This window comes from Tenrec ecaudatus, chromosome 5 (assembly GCF_050624435.1).
Source record: "Tenrec ecaudatus isolate mTenEca1 chromosome 5, mTenEca1.hap1, whole genome shotgun sequence".
NCBI lineage: Eukaryota > Metazoa > Chordata > Mammalia > Afrosoricida > Tenrecidae > Tenrec > Tenrec ecaudatus.
The window spans coordinates 44,414,532-44,436,369 of record NC_134534.1 but is presented as its reverse complement, the minus strand read 5'-3'; the positions used below and the strand labels follow the sequence as shown (position 1 = coordinate 44,436,369).

Genomic DNA, 21,838 nt, shown 5'->3' with positions numbered 1-21,838 from the left:
AAGGGGGACAGTTGAGATCTTCTAGAATTAGAGCTTTTACATCCAATGCTAGAAATGACAGTGTAAGCTGTAAAATGAAGCCAATGAATTGAAATTTATATGACTTTCCTGTCACTGCCATAACAGATTACTGTAAACTTGACATCTTAAAACAATAGTAATGTTTTCTCTCACCGGTCCTATAGCTACAAGTCTGAATGAAGGTGTCAGCAGGAGAATCATGTTGCCTCTGAAGGGTCTAGGGGAAAATCCTTTCTTGTCCTTTCTACCTTCCAGTGGCTTCCAGTGTTCCTTGTCTGGTGGCTGTGGGACGTCAGTCTCCACTTCTGTCTCCACAGGACTTCTACTTCTCTTTGTCTTGTCTTCTTCCCTCTGTGTTATGTTCTCAATGTTAGTGGAAAAATTAACAGGAAGCTCCTAAAAGTTAACTGCTAGCACCTTAGAATGTGACCTTATTTGAAAATGATGTCAGTGTAGATGTAATAGTTAATGATCTCAAGAAGAAATCACCCTGAATTAACTTGGTGAGCTCTAAACCTTCACCTTATTTTTGTTGCTTTTGTTTGTAATACAGTAACTGACACAGGTCAGAATGAATTCTTCCTGTTGATTTTTCTACTAACATCGAGAAGATAACATTTTTTAAATTGATGTACTCCTGTATTTAAGGTGGGAGGTAACACAGCAAATTCGGTTCCCATTGAACGAGTCAGCGGGAGTTATCCTGTGTCAGTCAGGGTGTCAATATTCTCACTCTTTCTGTTCTGGTTGTACCACCCCCAGTCCTTACTTTCCCTGCCCCTCTCTCCTCTTTCCTGCAGAGTAATTTTTGACCATTTGGTCTCCAATAGAGGATTTTTCTTCAAGAATCACGTTAGTCTTAACCCGTTCACCAATATTATATTAATAGTTCTCAAGCTGTGTGGAGTTAAGGAATTGACATTTAAATCTAAAACTGAAACACCTTTTTGTTGATAGGGCATGCCTTTAGCTTCAGAATGGTTTGCAAAGAACTTGCAGTCATCAGCAGCTGCTTGTTGGGTAAGTTTTAAATTATTACAAGGTTTTATTTCATTTTGAAGGATCATGGTACCATTTCCCCCAAATTATGTAAGTTTTCTTTCTAACTCAATAAGTCTCCTTATACTCTCTCTTTAAGAATAATAAATTTTACAAATGAGTTGAAAGAAACTATAAAAATGTTATTCATTATACACACATTGGAGATATGCAAGCTGATTGCCACTGGAGTTGTCAGTGGAAACTGAGTCATATAGTTACTTAATACATGTTGATTTAATACCTACTGTATGCCAAGCTTTGTTCTCAAATCAGGTTTTGTATTTCAGTAAAGAACAAAATCCCTCCTAGAATTATTCCAAGGAATTGTCAGGTAGTGCTAAGTGCCATGAAGACAGTAAACCAGGAGCATAGGGAATGGGAGGTGTGGTTTTAAATAAGCTGATCAGGAACAGGCAGCTTTGGTAACGTAGTGGTACTAGCACCCAGCTGCGAACCATAGGTCAACAGTTTGACCAGCACCAATCCAAGAGAGAAATATGTGGCTGTCTGCTTTCATAAAGATGTACAGCCTAGAACATCCTGTGGTGGCCATTCTGTTCAGTCCTATCGGGTCACTCGGAGCCAGAACCACATCGATGGCAATGGGATTGGTTGGTTTGGAATCAGGAACAGCATCTCTGAAAGGGTGATACTTGGACAAAGACCTGAAAAGGTGAGAAAGAGCCATGTCCATATTTAGAGGGAGCATATGACATCACACACAGCAAGACCAGAGGTTTCAGGAATTTGCTGCATTGCTCGTGATTAAGGAATAGCTAGGAGTCATGGTGGTGTTTTGGGTAGCATGTTAGGCTGCGAAGTCAGCAGTTTGAAATTGCCAGCTTCTCCTAGGGAGAACGATGAAGCTTTCTACTCCCACACAGATTCCATCTCGGACACGCACAGGGTCAGGTGCACTCTGCTGTAGGGCCACTGTGAGTGGGAGTTACTCAATGGCAGTGAGTTTGAGGATTTTTTTTTTTTTTGGAGGAGACCACAGTGACTGGAGCCAATTTGCGGGAAAGAGGGTAAGAGATAAGGTCAGAGAGGTAGAGAGGCTGAGGGGACCATTGTTTAAATTGGTTTTGAAAGGATCCCTGTACGTGGAGAATAGATTTTAAGACAAGGTCAGACGCAAGAGAACCAGTTAGTAGGGTACTACAGCAGTTCCAAATGTGAAGTAGGAGCAGTTAAACCAAGTTGGTACCAGGGGAAAGGAAAAGTGTTTAGCTTTTGGATATCCCTTGAAAATTGACCTGATGAGATTTGCTGATGATTTGATTACAGTGAGGGAGAGAAAGAAGATCTTGCCGATGCTATTTTGATGTAAATAGTTGGAAAATTTCGAGTTGCCTTTTCTTGAGATAGGGACATTTGGGAAAGTAAAAGCGTGGGGGCAAAATCAACAAAGGATCTTACTTTGTGGTTCATGTAACCAATTAAACAAGACGGAGTAGATGTATAATATAGAACCTAATATGGAAATCAGTTCTTTCTTTCAAATATAAACATTCTATTTTGTTTGTTTTTTTAAATGTAATCTTGTTTCTACTTAATTCTTTCACTAGCTCGGCTTTAGATTTTACCATGAAATTTACATTTAAATGTTTGCACATTATTCTACTGCCATGTAAAAAGTTTTTTTTCTAGTTAAGGTAGAAGAATAATGTAGGCAAAAGAATTTACGAACAAAGCATTGCATCTGCTTCATATTTGCTTTGACTAGCTCATGATCTGACCTTCACATTTGCTTTGACTAGCTCATGATCTGACCTTCACATTTGAGAGAAGTGAAAACATCTCAATATTCCGCACTTCGCTAGCTGAAGTCTGGCCGTAATGAATGCTGAGGCGAGGATAGTGCTGGCCATAGTGTAAGGCTGTGTGTCGGCTTTGCTGGGTCATGGGTCTCAGCAACTTTGGCAGCTATTTAACGATGCTGTCATTCCCCATTTTGTGATCTGATGTGGTCATCCTCCATTTTTAACTTAATGCTTATTTTCCTATAACCACCAAAGTTACCGATGCCAGTGAGTGAGGAGCAGGTGTTATAAAATAAGTCAAATGAAAACTTTCCAGTGCTTCGTATCCACGTTTCCTTAGTCTCTTCAGGCCTCTGTTTCTCCTGTTTGCCATTGCTCTCTTGCAGGTGTATGCCAACCTAACGTCTTGTCAAGCCCTAGGAAATATGTGTGTGATGAACATGAATTCTTATGATGCTGCCACTTTTGATGCTTGTCGGCTGTTTCAGTTGGTCTTTGAAAACACTGCTGGATTAAGGACTGTTCATTCTGTTTCATTTTGGTAAGGGCATTTTGATTGGTGGCATATTTTGGCTGAATTCACAGTTAGAAGAAGTACTGCTACCTCGTGGTATTGTTAAAACGGTGATACTCATTTCCAGGAGACAGAATCTGCCGTGGCTGCTCTACGGAGACCAGCCGGGATTAGCATCTCAAGTCCTCGGTTCTACACCACTTCCTACAAATTTCAGTTTTAAAGGACACGGCCAGGTAAAAGTCACTGTGTTGTTTTTGCTTTGTTCTGTTTTTATTTTTTAAACCGTTAATAGCATCCATTCACATGTTATACAGTTCAATAATTCAGTCACATCAAGGAGAGTTGTATAATTATCATTGTATCCAAAACTAGAATTTTCTATAAGTTCTACATGTATAATTCAGTCCCACCTAGTTCTTCATAGAATCCAGTTGTAGGGTAATCCGGTCAGCATATGGACTGCACGAGTATGGTGCAGAGACCCTTGATGTACACCGTTCCTGAAAATGAGCCAGCAGTACGCACCATGCCCCTGTTCAGCTTGACCAGCTGATCGTGATTGCTGTACAGGTTCCACATGAGCTCAACGGAGTGTCCTGGAATGCCTATTCTATTGTCATCCATAGCATGACGTGGTACACAGAGTTAAACGAAAAAGTCACTATATTATTAAAGAAAAAACTACGCTTGATTAATAATTTCTTAAAATAATAAAACTTCTAGGTGTAATTCTTAGTTCTTTAGATTATTGCCTATTAACCTAAATATAAATAATTTGTTTCTTAAAGGAGCTGAACAATACAGAGTTCACTTGTTTTGCTTGGGAACATAATTATGCAATCATGAAAGAAATTCGTGCACACGAGGCCGGCAAATATTAGCCTTTCATTACCATGTGCCAAACAATCTGTCCCTCTGAATCTCCACATGTTTAAGAAGTGCCTTCCAAGTGGATTGGAGGTCTTTAACGGTTCTCAGCAGTTCATAGGTTCAACTTTGCACTTTCAGTTTTTCATCCTCTAGACCAACAGTTCTCAACCTGTGGGTTGAGACCCCTTTGGGGGTCAAATTACCCTTTCATAGGGGTTGCCACGACCATTGGAAAACACATATTTCCGATGGTTTTAGGAGCTGTGACACCGCTCCTCTGTCCTTCTCCAGGTGGGTCCCCCACATGCAGATCCGCCCATATGCAAGCACCTAGGCTATACCATTCTTCAAGACAAAATTTCACTTATTTCTAATTAGAAACAAATATTTCATAATCTATAATTGCATATTATTTTTGTGATTAATCACAATGCTCTAATTATGCTCAATTTGTAACAATGAAAATACATCCTGCATATCAGATAATTTTATCATGATTCATAACAGTTGCAAAATTACAGTTATGAAGTAGCAACGAAAATAACTTTATGGCTGGGGGTCACCACAACATGAGGAACTATATTAAAGGGTCGCGGCATTGGGAAGGTTGAGAACCATTGCCCTAGACTGAGGGAATAAGATTATTCCTCCTGACTTCCTCCTCCACCATTTATTAGGTTCAAAAGGAGGTTCTCTGTCAATAGCACTACCCCATCAACTCTGAAATTGAAATGGTTTGGTTTTTTTGTGTGTATGAAATTTGGACCAGTTGTCTTACATGTGTTTGATCGTAGAAATAGATTCATTTGGTTTCCAAATAAAGATACTTGAATTTAATATTTGCTCCCTGCCGAAAGAAAAGATGAATCAACAGGAAAATTTCTTAATAGAATATTTAGGTGCTTTTAGGGTCACTGGAAGTTGGAACTAATTTGATGGCATTTAACAACAATAATAATGATTATTATTTTATTTTTGCTTTTCTTAATCAGAATACAAAACTGAATTTTGTTGCTACTTCTTATGATGTAAGTGGAAATTTTCTCAAGTGGCAAACTTTAGAAGGAGGCGTTTTACAGGTAAGCATGATTCTCTTTGTAAAAGAAGTGTTTTGTTATGAGGCAATAAAAGAAAAAAAAAACAAGTACCGTATGTACTCGAGTATAAGCTGACTCAAATACCAGCCGAGGCACCTAATTTTACCACAAAAACTGCATTAAAAATGTGCTGAACCCGGCTATCAAAAGATACAGCATTTGGGGTCTTAAAGGCTTGAAGATAAACAAGCAGCCATCTAGACCAGAAGCAACAAAGCCCACATGGAGGAAGCATACCAGCCTGTGTGATCATGAAGTGTTGAAGGGATCAGGTATCAGGCATCAAAGACTCAGAACCAAACCATACCCAAGGTGAATGGGGGTGGGGCGCATGGAGTGGAGACCCAGTGCCCATCTGTACACAATTGGACATCCCCTCACAGAGGGGTCACAGGGAAGAGATGAGCCAGTCAGGGTGCATCATAGCACTGATGAAACACACAACTTTCCTGTAGTTCTTGGGTGCTTCTTTCACCCCACTATCATGACTTCAATTCTACCTTACAAAGCTGATTATATCGGAACATGCACACTGCTACAGACAAGAGACCAAAACACAGGGAATCCAGGATAGATAACCCCCTTAGGGCCAACAGTGAGAGTAGGGATACCAGGAGGATTAGGGGAGGGTGGGGGGAAATCGATCACAAGGATTCATCTAGAACCCCCGCCCAGGGGGACGAACAACGGAAAAGTGAGTGAGGGGCGACGGAGGATGATGGAAGACATAGAAATAATAATCTATAATTTATCAAGGGTTCGTGAGGGAGGGCAGGAGAGGGAGGGGGAAGAAATAGGGAGCTGGTATCGGGCTCAAGTGAAAAGAGAATTCTTTGAAAATGATGATGGCGGCATATGTGCAAAGGTGCTTGACACACTTGATGATTTTATGGATGGTGATAAGAGATAAAAAGAGCCCCCAATAAAAGTATAAAAAACAAAATGTGCTGAAAAACTCGGCTTATACACGAGTATATACGGTAGTTGATTCCTTGAATAGAGCATCAGTTTGCATGCTACAGTTGATTGTTTCTTGTGCTTTAAACTGGAATTTCTTTAAAACTGCTTTAAATCAAAACAGTAACAAAAATGCTCCATTCATTTCATTGTGTTGATGCGCTAAGTAAGAATTATATAAAGCATATATATCCCTCTTGGGGTTTGAGAACTCTTGCCTGCATGCACGGTCAACATTTTGATATTCCTATGGAGGCTATTCATCAGTTTTATTCCTTTGCTGCAGCTTTGTCCAGACACAGATGTAAGATTAAATGCTGCTTATTCTTTTGGAACAACCTACCAACAAAATGTAAGTATGAACTATGCTAAGCAGTCTATATTTTTACTTTATTCAGAAAAAATAATCAACTAGTCAAAATATTTGTTTGCAATTGGAAATATTTTAATGGAATAAGTTTTGTGACTTAGGTGCAGAACAAACTTGAGCAGAGAACATCGTAATTTAATCACATGAAGCTTGTCCTTGCTGTCCAGAGTCTTAATATAGCTATTGGCTATTTTTGGCCATTTCTCGCCTATGGTGACCCCATGTGTGCAGACTAGAACCGCTCCATTGGGTTTTTAGGCGGTGGGTCACTTTTCTCAGGACAATTACTTGCCCGTCTTTCAATGCACTTGTGGGTGGGTTTGAACTGCCTACCTTTTGGCTAGTAGTCAGTGTTCAACCTCTATAACCCCCAGTATAATGTAGTACTCGAGTTTCAAAACCAGGTGTTTACTTGCTTTTGAATTGTAGGTCTTAAAAACAATGCCTAATTCATCAAAGAACAAAAATCAAATCATCCTAAATGGGGGGGGAGTACAGATTGGGGACCCAAGACCCATCTGTAGGCAACTGGACATCCCCTTACAGAAGGGCCACGGGGAAGAGACGAGCCAGTCAGGGTGCAATGTGGCAACGATGAAACATACAACTTTCCTCTAGTTCCTAAATGCTTCACCCCTCCCACTATCATGATCCCAGTTCTACCTTACAAATCTGCCTAGACCAGAGGGTGTACACTGGTACAGATAGGAACTGGAAACACAGGGAATCCAGGACAGATGATCACTTCAGGACCAGTGCTGAGAGTGGCGATACTGGGAGGGTGAAGGGAGAGTGGGGTGTAAAGGGGGAACCCATTACAAGGATCTACATATAACCTCCTTGGGGGACGGACAACAGAAAAGTGGGTGAAGGGAGACATGGGACAGTGTAAGATATGACAAAATAATAATAATTTATAAATTATCAAGGGTTTCTGAGCGAGTGGGAATCGGGGAGGGAGGGGAAAAACGAGCTGATACCAAGGGCTCAAGTAGAAAGCAAATGTTTTGAGAATGATGCTGGCAACAAATGTACTTTACACAATGGATGGATGTATGGATTGTGAAAAGCATTGTATGAGCCCCCAATAAAATGATTTCAAAAAATAATGCCTAATTTTGAGTATTTTGGAGTGAGGTAGAAAGACAACTTTTTTCTCTCCAGTAATTAATAAAAATGCTACTCTTCTGTTTCCCATCCCAGTAGCAAGTACAGATGCTTCCTTTTTCTACCTTCATCCTTTTCTCCCCCTAACCTTCTTTCCACTGGCCTTGTTTTGAAATTATGATATGTTTTTGAAGGAATATTTTGACTCATTAAGCATTTGAAAGAAATTCAGTACTTTATACAACTGATTTTTGAAGGAAATGTTAAACTAGAAGAGATGACACAACGCTATGCACACACAGCCATACCACTTAACAGGTTTTAAAAGCAGAATGACAAGTGCTGCCGTGGACAGCAGAATGAAAGAAAATGGCTAGTTTGGGGTTTTTATGGCAATAGGTATATTTAGATTGATGAGGTTATAGATTTTTTAGTTGCCTTTTTTTTTTTACATTTTTCTAATATCCTACCATGAACCTTTGTGATCTGAAATGAATTCTATGTTACTGAAAAGGGAAGAAGGAAATGTGATTGTAGACCAACCATTGTTCAAAGCAGGCCTGGTGGTGCAGTAGTAAGCACTTGGCTGAAGTGAAAGGTTAGTGGTTTGAAGCCACTAGCTGCTCTGCAGGAGAATGCTAAGGCAGTCTGTTTCCGTAGATTACAGCCAGGGAGACACTGGGGCATTCCACTCTGTCTTAGAGGATAGCTATGAGTTGGAATGGACTCAATGGCAGCCAGTTTGCCCGAATTCCGAGGGATTGATGCTTCTTAGAGTTGCACGTTGGGTTGCGATCCGCATAACCTGTAGTTCAAAACCTGTAGTCAGCTCCTCAGGAGTCTGCCTTGGGCTTTCTGCTCCCATAAACAGTTACCATCTCAGAAATCCACAGGGGCTCACTGTGAGTCACCATTGATTTGATGGCAGTGCGAACTGTCTGCGGAGTGTTAGCGCTGTTGACCTTCAAAATAGCTATGTATTATCTGTACTTCCCAGATAAGGGAATGGTATGCAGTAAGATAAGTTATTTACTCAGCATTCTACAGCAAGTAAATTATGCAGCCATTTTTCGGTTAGGTCTTCAAATCATGATTTTTTTTTTTCATTGTACCCAGGTACCTCTCAAGAAGTTCATGGCCTAGTACAAAAAGCAGCTATGTAAAAAATAATTGCTAAAATGTTTGATGAGTGCTGTTATTAGAGTATGTGTCAGGTGTCATCTTGGTACCAAGGAAGGGCCATCCACAGGTCTTGCGGAAAGATAGAAAGGCTTCACAGCCTGATTGTGCCACATCATGAGTTTGCCACGAGACTGGCACATTGGGGAAAGGGCTGTCAGGAAGAGGAACCAGCATTTGCACAGGCAGCAAGATCGAGAACAGAGAGCATGTTTCAGGAACTGTAAGAAGGTTTGTGGGAGTAGACGGGAGCAGAGGGAGGCACATCGTAGATAGCATTGTCCAGCAAGAGAAGGAAAGTGGACCTCATCTTGTCGGACAGTTTGAAACCTTTCACTGATGTCCGCTCCATGTTGTGAATGAACACACACCCTTTCTAGGTGGATTATAGGAAATGAAGCAGGCAGTTTTTTACTCTTCATTATTTTTGGCTCTTAAAAAGAATACTTACAGTAGTCATGTTTCAGAAGGTACATAGAAATGTGTATAATTAAGATAGCTTAAAGATACCTTATTTACAAAATTAAAACACTTTTTAAAAAAGATAGTAAATATTAACTCCAATTTTCAAGTGTGACTCTTTATTTTTCCAGTGTGAGATTCTTCTCTCTAAGCTCCTAACTGACTTTCCCACTCCAATATTTTATGATGTGTACCTTGCATATACGGATGAAAATCAACAACAACGTATCTGGGCTGTGCCTGTATTAAACCTCAATCTTCAACACAATAAATTGTTTGTGAACCAAGGTAAGATATCTGTACTCTTCTTCTGAGCGTAAACCAATAGATCCCAAATGCATTGCCATCGAGTTAATGCTGACTCAGAGCAACCCTGTGGGGCAGCGCTGAACCGTGTCACGGGGCTCCCACGGCTGTAAATCAGGACAAGTCTCTTTCTCCCTTGGAGCAGCTGACAGGTTTGAACAGCTGACTTCGTGACTAGCAGCCCCGCACACTACCCTCCAAGGGCTCCTAGATCAGTACATATGTCAGTTCATCACGATAATTTAATCAACTATGAATTAGGACAGTCATGGATTCTTTCTGATGTGGTTTTATACAACATGCCCCCAAATAAAACAATACAATTGCTGGTGTCTTTAGAAATTTTTACTAAATCTAGAAGGAATGTTTTAAGAAAGTAAGCTGTTTTTTAAGACCATGTTCTGAGAAAAATTGGGGCGGCTGCTTCAAGCTGCCCTTCCTGGACATACTCACTTCTTTTTAAAATTTTCTACATGATAAAATTCTGCATATGCAGGTGACTTTCAAGGGAAATTCTTCCAAATGCTGTAAAGTTCCAACAACTAGAAGACATTCTTGTGAAGTGGAAAAACCACCGACAGAAATGCCTTACAGCAGCCGCTCATTTTGCAGCCATCCTACCCCAAATATGTCAACCCTGGGTTTTGCGTTTGTTCAGGAACAGTTTGAGGCTTGGTTTGTTTTTATAAAATAGTTTTCTTGTGGTTTAATTTGCATACTAAACACATACCAACTGTATGAGGAATCTACTGATTTTTGGTAAACCTTATAAAGTTATGCTACCACGGTCCAGTTCTAGAACATTTTTTCATTTCCCAAATCTCCCTCATAACGGTTTCTAGTTACTGCTCATTCCCAACCCCACTAACCACGGTGACTCTCCCTGTCGCCGTAGATTTGTTTTTCTTTTGTACTTGTAACAGAAATGCAAGTGTACAATATGTAGTTTTTGCATTTGGTTTCTTTCTTTCAACTTTTTTTTTCTTTCCTTTAACTTAATGTGCATGAGGTTTATCCATATTCTAGCATGTATGATCAGTAATGATCTTTTGCCAAGTTTAATGTTCCAGGCATGGATAGATCACATTTTGCTCTCCATTCACCAGTTGATGATCATTTGAATTATTTCCAGTTTGGGCTTTCTTCAATAAAGCAGCAGTGCACACTCATATCCAGTCTGAGTGGCCATAGGCTTTTATCTCTCTTAGGAACTTAACGAGTTTTTTCCCCCCGTTAGTCACAATCTTTGTTTTTCTTTTTCTAATAAAAGACAGTAGTTCTGGCAGGTGGCTCCTGACTCGGCGCCTGTTCTTGGTGGATGCACTGAGTGGACGAGAAAACGACTTAGGAGGTCTTGCACGAGTCGTTCGCGTTGCTACCCAAGTGTCAGTGAGGTAAAGAGAAGTCTAGTGCATCAGATTAGCATTGTGTACTTGGGCACCCATCGAAGTGAAAATGGTTGCCATTAATTACCAGGTGAAAACAATCAGAGTTTATTCATTTATTCAAAAATCAAATACTTTTATTGGGGGCTCTTACATCTCTTATCGTAACCCATACATTCATTCATTGTGTCAAGCACCTTTGCACATATGCCGCCATCATCTTTTTCAAAGCACTCTCTTCCCACTTGAGCCTCTGATATCAGCTCCCCATTTCTTCCCCCTTCCCCACCTGCTCTCCCTCACGAACCCTTGATAAGTTATAGATAATTATTTTCATATCTTACATCATCCTCCGTCGCCCCTAACCCACTTTTCTGTTGTTTGTCCCCCTGGGAGGGGGTTCTAGGTTGCAAATGTAGGTATTTCGAGCTTGGTTTTTGTAGTATAAGAGCCAAAGGCAGAATTAGATGAGACTATGCTGAGGCGTCTTGTTAAACTTTCTATCGAGGCCCCACCTAACCCTGCAGAATTAGGACTGGGTTGAGGGTGCCGGCAAGTGAGCAAGAGCCCGTGGGTTGAGATGGTGCTTTTAGAGGGCGTGCTTCCGGGGTTGTGATAGCAGCGTTTCCTTCTCCTTGTGGCCTTTGAAGTGGGCATATTGGATATGCATTGGGCTGCGGACCTCAAAGTCAGTGGTTAGAAACCAGAAGCCGTTCCTCGCAAGAAAGATGGGACTTTGTACTCTTGTAAGCAGTCAGTCTCAGAAACTCACAGGGGCAGTTCTACCTGTCCTTTAAGGTCGCTTAGAGTTGGCATAGACTTGATAGCAGGGAATTGGGTTTTGGGGTCTGGATTGATCAAAATTCATTATCATTATTTCCCTCTTTCTTAGAAAATACTTTTATCTATGAGCGTCCCTAGGGTGGTGTCATCTAGTCCATAGGTAGATTCGTATTTCAAGATGTGGACTGCCCTGCCCACTCTTTACCCTGTGATGCACTTGGAAACACCCCAGTCGATGTTTTCCCCGTTTCAGTATTTCATCTTGACTCTCATAATAAACTTAGAAGCTTTGTCCTCGATCTCACCGAAATCCCAGAATATTGTGTTTCCAGGATTTCCTCAAACTGCCAATCCCTGACAAGAAACCAAAAAACCCCTAATCAGGCCTACATTGATCTTAGTGAAGCCAGGCTGGCTTCTAGCAATTGACACGTTCCATTATGAGTTCACAAGCTACACAGACCTAACGCAGCAACATGCAGCCTACTCTGTGCCAGAAACACCACCAGATCTGACACGGGGTTAAGAGTTCATCTTCCACTTTTGAAAACCAGGATTTATCTGCCTTTCTCTAAGCTCCTGTAGCACTTCTCCTTGGAGAATTCCTCTAAGATGGCTCGTGCTTTAGTCCATTTGTTTATAAACTTCGTAGCACCTGGATCGAGGAGAAGCATTTCTAATTTGTTTCAGTGGGCAGGTTTTTTTTATTAGTTTTGACCACTTAATATGTCCTATAATGTTACCCTACCTTTTGTCTTATCTTCCTTAATTGTTATTCAATATCATTGTAGTAAATTAAAAAGGAATGATAATATAATTGTGTTTCAGGACCTAGATGTCTCTACCTAAACAAGTGTTTTTTTTGTGTGTGTGTTTTTTTTAGCATCCGCCTTGTTCCCAACACAAAAAATGGAAACATCTACCCCCCCTTAATTACCATTGCCTACAGTGACATTGATATCAAAGAGCCCAGCCTCCAGTCTGTGAAGGTGAGCTCTTTCCCTGCTTTAGGATGTGTGAGGGCAGTACAGATGCAGTTTACATCATGGTCAAAAGACGGTGGCTTTCCACGTTTCAAATAAACCCTGATATAGATATACACACACACACATTCATCTTAACTGATTTTTCCAGCGATAGTAAGACTTTTCAGTATAAAACAACATGAATGAAGTTTGTTAGTAAACAGTGTCCCCAGCAGGTCAGGTGCCCTATTGGGGCATGCTTGTGATCAGGGCATCTCTTGTCCTTGGTGGCCACCTTCTGGTCAGACTAGGTTTCCTCGCCTGATGAAACCAGAATTTCAACTTCACTTCTTACCACTGCATAGCCCACTTGATGGGAAGAAAAGCAAAAACCAAAGAGAAGACAGTGGAATAAAGCAGAGCTACACAGGCTCAATTCCCCTTCTCAACGTCCACAGCGAACGGGCGCGAGAAAAGCCAGGAGTTAGCCCTCTGTGCCTTTTCCTCCTGGAGCTTGAGTAGATGTGCCCGTTCCTCTCTAGTAACCTGAGAAGCGAGGGACCAGCATTCCTCACTCCCCAGGCTCATTCATAGCTTTTAGTGTCTACTATTTTACTTTTGAAATTTTAATGTGATTGATCCTTCAGCCAGTGCTTTTAACCTCCCTGTTATACGTATAGTTGGACTCATTTCCTATTAGATGCAGGTCTTAATTAAACAAAAAGTAAAAGCACAATACAAGTTTGAAAGGTTTTCCTTTTCCTTTGTATTACCTAATTTAATGTTAAGATTAGTGTCCGCTGCCTGAGATTGTATATGCTGTGAGAAGAGGGGAAGAAAATCCAGAAACATGCTTAGTAACAACAAAAGACTGCCTGGTTAAAAATTTCCTGGAGTAATCACGGGTAACGAAGAAGATGTGAGTGTGTGTATTTTTGTATGTGAAGGTGTGTAGGGGCTTCAGATAAATGACAGCCACTATCATGTCTTGAAAATTTCAGAGAGTCTTTATTTGGTTATAACCAAACTGCGAGAATCTAAAAGCGATTTTTTTGATTTGCAGTCCCGAGTGCACATTTCAGTTCATCTTTAAAGGCAAAACGCATTTATCATTTGTCTAGGGCTTCAGTAAGTGTGAACAGAAGCAGAAAACAAAATTAATGTTGTTATTCTTTAGAGTTAGTGAGCGTTACAAGCTGCAACATTGATTATATCATCCTGGTAAATAAAGTAAATATAGTAATATCCTGGTTACAATATCAAAAGGAAAAATATTATTAATTATAATGTTCTGATCTTGAGAACATGAGCATACATTCTAAAATCAATCACTAAAAAAAAAAAAAAATCACTAGTTGGACTTTCCGAGATGAGAGGGGGAACGAGGCAGGTCGGTCAGCAGTCAACAAGATGGTGTTGCAGTGGCCAGTGCTAGTCTCTCTCTAAGTTTTAAAGATGCCATAGTTTTACACAAATAGCAGGTGCCTTCTACATTTCCTTGTCAACTACCGAGTCCCTCTATCTAAGTGCTGCTATGCCAGTTTTTTCATACATGTTGCTGTGGGGAATGAGCTTCATTTGTTTTTAAAAAAATCTCAAGGGAAGGGAGGAGTCGACAGACACATAGAAGACATGTGTTATTTGTGTAAAATATTGTGTATGTAAGACAACATTTGCCATTTCAATATTCCTCACATGTACAGTTCATTGACGTTAATTTTGTTCATCATGCTGTTTACCTTCACTTTCATCTCTGCCAAAATTTGACCATGGAGTATATATATTTTAATATAAAACACTGCAGGGTTTTTCCGTAAATATTATGGTGCCACACTAACTAACCCTTGATAGACCTTGAAATACGTAAAAAAGGAGTTAAGAGAATCATGAAACTGTGCTGTCAAGATCCACCTCGAATTTATTCTAATTGTAAAACATGCAGCTACTTCAATTCTTATTAATGAAGCTTTAATTAATTTTTGTAAAAAGTTGCAAAAAGTCTACCTTAGTTTTAAGCATCCAGCTACTTTTCTGGTCTTTAATGTGCAGTGTGGCTGGTGGTTTCAGACTGCTGACACTGGTTAGCAGCCGAATACATAACCCACTCAGCTCCCAGGGTGCGTCACACCTTTCCTGCATTTGTTGTTTTCTGTTTCATTGAACTTAGCTATTATTTTTGGGATGAGATGGTACCTTGTTGCTGCTTGGGTTTGCCGCTCTCTCTACCTGTCCTATAGGACCACTATGAGCCGACATAGACTCATAGGCAGTGTTTGGTGTGGTTTTTTTGGAATGACTAATGAGACGCTGGCTGGTGGCATAGTGGTTATGCATTGATTACTAACCACAAGGTTAGCAGTTTGAAACCACCAGGTGGTGCTCCATAGGAGAAAGGAGGCTTTCAACTCCTATAAAGAGTTGCAGTCTCAGAAACCCACAGGGCCAGTTCTACCCTGTCCTATAGGGTCAATATGAATCAGATCATAAGTAAAAGCTTTAAAAAAAATTGAACATTCTTAGTTTGGTTTGAATTGCCATTATTGAACCTAACCTACCCTCTGATGACCCCTTTCTTTAATGCGTCTTCAAGGGAGCTATTTCAAACCTTGTGGCAGATTCCTCAACAAATAACCCATTATATATGATATATATATATATATATATCATATATACTTGTGTATAAGCTGAGTTTTTCAGCACATTTTTTATGCAGTTTTTGTGGTAAAATTAGGTGCCTCGGCTGATATTCGAGTCAGCTTATACTCCAGTATATACGGTAGTGAAGGTGAGTTCTAGTAATATCGGTAGTTTAAAAATACGGCATTTAAGGCACAAACCAATGACAACTGCATTTTTATAATGAGAGTATTTGCGTAATTTCAGTATGACTAATTTGCTCTCTCTTTTAACTACCAGATTTCTTTCTCAGTCAACTATGAAATGAATCAAGGAGGGGCACACGTCCAGACAGATGTGAGTTTATTTTAACACGCTGAAATAGTTACAGTATTCCTAGGAGCCTTGTTGGTGTGGTGGTTACCCTTTGGTCTGTGATCCGCATGTTCAGTAGTGTGAGACTACCAGCAACTCCTGATGGGTCTCATTACTCTCGGGAACCGTTGCAGGCTCAGAAACCCACAGGGCGTCACTATGAGGCAGCATTGACTCAATGGCAGTGAGTTTGGTTTTGTTTTTAATAAATTAAAAGCCAAAAAACAAATAGGAAAGTTTCAAAATAGTATAACATATGTACTCATCCAATTTCCCCTTATATTAGCTAGCATTTTACATTATCCATAGAACAATGATCAGAATCCAGAAATTAATATTGATGCAGTCTTCTTGACTAAACAGTGTACCCCTTGAATTTTACCCATTTCTCCAATGTCATAATTTTTCTCTTTAAGGATATAAGCCAGGAGTTCAGGCTTCCACATTGCTTTAGCTGTTCTGTCTTCTTTGTCTCCTCTAATCGGCGACAGTTTCATATTTTTCCTTTTCTTTTTTACCCCGCATGACCAAAACACTTTTGAAAAACAACCGCTAATTACAGTTGACTCTTGAGCAAACGCAAGTTTGTACCGCAGGACGGCGAGCCACTATGCACGGGCTTTCTTCCCATGTTGCTCCCAGGCTGAGCTAAGTGTTGCCAGTAACCATTTAAAACGGGAGGTGAAACTAATCATCTTCCAGTTAACACAGCAGTTCTCAGCGTATGGGTCGCAACCCCTTTGGGGGTCGAACGACCCTTTCACAGGGGTCGTCTGATTCATAACAGTAGTAAAATTAAAGTGATGAAGTAGCAACAAAAATCATTTTATGATTGGGAGGTCACCACAACATGAACTGTGTGAAAGGGTCACGTCATTAGGAAAGTTGAGAACCACTGAGTTAAGTTTGTCTCCCCAGTGAGGGCGAGTCGAAGGTTGAGGGGCTAGCAGTTACTGGAGAGAAGAATAAATTGCTGTCTACAGCACTTGAGGGTACCACAGTAGCAGCGGGAGAAACCATCTTAGGTGTAACTTGCGTTGTTCAAGGGTCAACTGTACTTTGTAGAATGGCCCTCAATTTTGGTGTGCCTGCTATTTTCCCAGGGTTAAGCTAAGTTTGTGTAGGCTTGGCAAAGGTCCCACAGAATGATGTTGTGCAGTGTGTCAGGCCCACCCAGACGTTAGTATGTCTTATTAGTGGTTGTGCTAACTTTCATTTACAGACACCACAGAGCCTGCTCTCATCCTCTTGCCCTCCAGTTTTAGCATCCATTGATTCTTGGCTATAGAAAGTGCCACTGTGCTACTTGCTTGATTGTGGCTATCTGTCATTCGTGTGTATTTATTCACTGGCATCGTATTGTAAGGTGGAGCTGTTCCTTCTCTCCCACTTACGTGTCTGTTCCTTACTTCTTTAAGTCTGTGCACTCAGGTATCTATTTCATTTTACTGATTATAATCTGCTGCTGTCTTTTTTTTAACCGTCATATTTTTCCAGATTTTTAGCTATTGAGAATTCTTTCATCATGACTCGTTTGTCCTTTCAACATAACCTTCCTCCCTTCTCATTTTGTGAGCATTTTATTACTTTCTATTTACAGTTGTTTTGAACATTTGAGAGAAGTTGTATAAATCCTAAAATGTTATTTCCTTACTTTTTAGATTGCTTTGGGTGTGTTGGGGGGCCTAGCTGTTCTATTGTCTCTCTTGAAGACAGCAGGATGGAAGAGGCGTATCGGAAGCCCCATGATTGACTTACAGGTGTGATCTCAGAGGAGTTCCTAAACTATATTTTTATCTTGTAACTTTCCTGGATTCGTCTCATAGGAGACAGGTAGAGGACTTGAGTTTCTGTGGGGCGTAGGACCAGGATTTATGTACATACCTCATTTCCCTTCCACGTTGCCCTATCGCAATCTCCCCTTCGGGCAGTGCGGATCCTCGTTTAACAGCCTTGCCAGTGCTTGCTCTCTCTCGCCTTTCCATTTTTGTCAATTTGATGATAAAAAGTAGTACTTTATTATAAGCTGTTTGTATCCTTTGACCATTTTTCTCTAAGATTTTCAGTTTTTGTAGTTTAAAGGGGTTCTTTGTATATTCTAAATATGAGTCCCCTTGTAGATTTTGATGTTGAAATACTGTCTCCAAATTTATGACCATCTTTTTTATAAAATCAAAGTGGTGATTTGTTTAACAGAATTTTAACACTGTCACACCTGAATATATTTTTATGGTATGTAATTTCAGGAAAGTTTTTTTTTTGTCTTAAAATCACAAAAATACTCTACGAACTTTAGTTTTCCTTCTTTAATCTACCTTTTTGTGTGTGTATGTGTGTATATAGGTATATATTTATTATTCTAATTTTTACATTTACTGCATACTGAGGCTTTCTCCTACCATTAATCTTTACAGTCTCAGAAGCTCACAGGGACAGTTCTACTCTTTCCTATTATAAGATCACTATGAGTCAGAATCTACCTGACCTAAAGCTTCTGTGTTCAGGAATCAAATGTGTATAGGGCTGGGACTAGAGGGAGAGGGGCAGGTAGGGCTTGATTCCCTGTTTGGGATAATTAAGAAGAGCTTCCCAGGGAGGTAAACTTTAAACTGGGGTATCTATTTATTCACAATCAATCACTGAAGACCTGTGTAAGCGCCTGACACTATTTTAGGCACAGGTAGTAGTGAGCAAAGACAGACTTGGTTTCTGCCATCAGCTCACGAGCGTTTACCAGAGGGGCAGGAAAATGTTTGATAAAACAATTCCCTTTTCCTAAAATATTGAAGATGAAACTGGCTTAGTTAAGCTTTGGATAAATGGAACTGACAGATGAGGTTAGAAAGTTAACTTTGGTCCATAGATTGAGGGACCTTGTGGGTCAAAATGTATGTTTTGAAGTTGGTGAGGAGCCGTTAGACATTCCAAGAGAGTAGTGTAACCTTGAGAACACCAGCTCTGACGGCAGCTGGGGGATCAATTAGGGTGGGGGTTCCAAGGTAGGGGAAAATCAGGAAGCAGTTCTAATGGTCAGAGGGGTGCAGGATCAATCAGGCGTAAATAAGACAGAGGCTCTGGAGGGTGGACTACAAGGTAAGGATTAGAAATATAGACTGGGGGTGCATTGATCTGGTTGTTTAAGAGGATGCCACATGGATACATGAAATAAGATTTGAAGCCTGAGAAGTTGAATGGATGAGATGTAATTTAAAATGGCATAAGTATAAATAAACTGAGCCTTGTGTTTAACAGGCTTCCTTTTCTTTCTTAATGCAGACAGTTATGAAGTTCTTGGTGTACTATGCTGGCGATCTGGCTAATGTTTTCTTTATCATCACGGCAGGAATAGGTCTTTATTGGCTTATTTTCTTCAAAGTGAGTGAGTTTCTGCATTTAATAATTTCCAACAGATGAATAACTATGGAGCACTCTATAACTGAACTACTTTGAGTTGGGGGCGGGGGAATGGTGGTGCAGTGGTTTAAATGTTCAGCTGCTAAGCAGTAGGTCTGCAGATTAAGCCCACCAGCTGCTCTGTGAGAGAGAAGAAGCAGTCCACTTCCATAAAGATTACAGTCTTGGAAGGCCCATGGTAGTGCTATTCGGCTCTGTGCTGGCATTATGAATTGGGATTGACTCAATGGATTTGGTTCTGGTTGGTTATGATCCAGAGTACTTATCAAGGGCTAAGTTTACTATTCACTGCTTGTGTCTTATTTATTAAGTACATCACCATTTCCCTCTCTTATAATTTCCTTGGTTTGTAAACTGTGCTCCCTAAAGTCCTTATATGATCATATTTAACCAACTAATTGTAATTGTAGGCACAGAAGTCTGTCTCTGTTTTCTTGCCAATGCCGGTTCAGGAAGAACGCTTCATTACTTATGTTGGATGTGCCTTTGCTCTGAAGGTAAAGTGTCACAGGACAGTACTCCAAGCAGGAAGTTAAAAGTCCTGCTAATAAAGTATCTTTAAAATGAGAATACTGCCAAAATCTTTGGTTTAAAATTACTTTGGTTTAAAAATGTAATTACTTTGGTTTTAAAAGTAAGCATGAATTATTTTACATGGAAAGCCTACCTTTTTTAAAAAATGAATTTTATTGTGCTCTTACAGCTCTTGTAACAGTCCATACATCAATTGTTTCAAGCACATCTGTACATATGTTGCCATCATTATTTTCTAGACATTTATTTTCTATTGAGCCTTGATTTCTGCTCCTCTTTTTCCCCTCCTTCCTCCCTGCCGACCCTCCTGGCCTCTTGATAAATTATTATTTTCATATCTTACACCGACCACTATCTCCCTTCCCCCATGGTTTCTGTTGTTCATTCCCTGTGGAAGGGGATGCAGTTATGCGTTGATCATCAAGATCGGTTCCCCTTCCTCCACTCCTCTCCCCACCCTGCTGGTACTGCTACTCCCATTCCTGTGCCTGGATTCCGTGTGTCGCGAGCTCTTATGCCTTATCTGTGCCTGTGCACATGCTTCAGGGTCTAGCTCGTAGTGAAACGCATAAGTACTAGGGTCATGGTAGTGGGGGGTGAGGAAGCCTCAAGGAATCAGAGGAGTATTGTGTGTTTCATCGGTCTTTACTGCACCCTGGTTGACTCATCCCTTCCCTGTGACCCCTCTGTGAGGGGATGTCCCATTGTCTACAGATGGGCTTTGGGTCGTTGCTCTGACCCCCCTCATTCTCAACAATATGGGTTTTGTTTGTTTATTTTAGGTCTTCTGATGCTTGTTACCCAGTCCCAGCGACACCTCATGTTCGCACAAGGCCTACCTTTTTTAACAGTAGTAATTTCATTCTGAAAATCTGCTTGAAATAAATTTTAAGGCTCTAGAGCAATGGTTCTCAACCTGTGGGTCCCAACCCCTTTGGGGATCAAACACCCCTTTCACAGGGGTTGCCCTATTTATAACAGTAGCAAGATTACAGTGATAAAGTAGCAACGAAAATAATTTTATGTTTGGAGGGTCACCACAACCTGAGGAACTGTATTGAAAGGATCGTGGCATTAGGAAGGCTGAGAACCACTGCCCTAGAGAAAGACTTTGTCTCTCTGTTGGCTTTGGGCGAAGATCCTTAGACCTTCGGAGCTTCTGCTCCTGGGTGATCTTCATACTTTCCCATTTCTCTTTCCATGCCTGCTTGTTAACTTGTGCTTAATTTTCTTTGATTTCATAAGAGATTGACTCAAGATATCCTCTACACTAATAGTCTCTTAGTAATATAAAAAAGACAGCCCATTGCTAATAGGGATTATAGCCACAGGCATAGAGAGAGGTTTGGATTTAAAATACATATTTTGATCCATTGCATTCCAACTCTGGTCTCCCCTAACAGTATGTCTTTTGTACACGTCAAAGTCATCCCATCACGGAGGCCCATTTCTTTCCTTTCCTAGTTTACTGTAAGCACCAAGGATAAAGCACCACACAGCCCTTCCACGATTTTCCTTAGAAATCTCATCACCAGATGTCCAAGGTCATCACCAACAAGTCGACCTGCCACCATGCATTTGAACATCATTCAGACAAATTCTTTGCCACTGCATAAGAAGCATCACCTGTCCTCCATTGTGTAATCCTATGATCCTCATTTCTTTTAAAGCCTCTCTAGACGCACATTTGACGTCCACGTTTCTAGTACCCTTTTGTTACTGGCACCATAACTGCTGCCAGAGACGATAGACTGTCTCGCTATCTTCACTTCCTTGAGAGCCCTCTCCTGAAGTGCCTTTGTCATCCCCAATCCTCCCAACAGCACTTTCAGTCCAGCCTTGGCCCTTTACTGCGTGGCACCGTAAAACTCCCAGCCGCTCCCCAGCCCCCTGTTCCAAACCACTTTCACATTTTGGGTGTCTGCTAGAGCAGCGCCTCACTCTTCCGATACCAAATTCTGTAGTAGTTCTCCAGTGCTGCTGTAACAGAAATACCACCAACAGCCGACTTTACCAAGAGAAATTGGAAGTCTGTGTGCAGAGTGCTAGCTCTGGGGGAAGGCTTTCTTTCTATGG

The 21,838-nt window shown here is 40.6% G+C and overlaps 1 protein-coding gene across 2 annotated transcripts in view; it reads left to right on the top strand.

Annotated features, from left to right (window-relative positions):
- The window catches only part of TMEM67 (transmembrane protein 67), a 54,136-nt gene that overhangs the window by 11,813 nt on the left and 20,485 nt on the right, over window positions 1-21,838 (top strand). For both annotated transcript variants that reach the window (XM_075549490.1, XM_075549489.1), the window contains exons 7-18: window positions 979-1,041; window positions 3,212-3,366; window positions 3,467-3,575; window positions 5,205-5,291; window positions 6,553-6,618; window positions 9,516-9,672; window positions 10,961-11,084; window positions 12,742-12,847; window positions 15,740-15,796; window positions 17,476-17,574; window positions 19,091-19,189; window positions 19,639-19,725. In XM_075549490.1, the coding sequence (XP_075405605.1) occupies window positions 979-1,041; window positions 3,212-3,366; window positions 3,467-3,575; window positions 5,205-5,291; window positions 6,553-6,618; window positions 9,516-9,672; window positions 10,961-11,084; window positions 12,742-12,847; window positions 15,740-15,796; window positions 17,476-17,574; window positions 19,091-19,189; window positions 19,639-19,725 (1,209 nt within the window). The remainder of the gene's footprint in view (window positions 1-978; window positions 1,042-3,211; window positions 3,367-3,466; window positions 3,576-5,204; window positions 5,292-6,552; window positions 6,619-9,515; window positions 9,673-10,960; window positions 11,085-12,741; window positions 12,848-15,739; window positions 15,797-17,475; window positions 17,575-19,090; window positions 19,190-19,638; window positions 19,726-21,838) is intronic.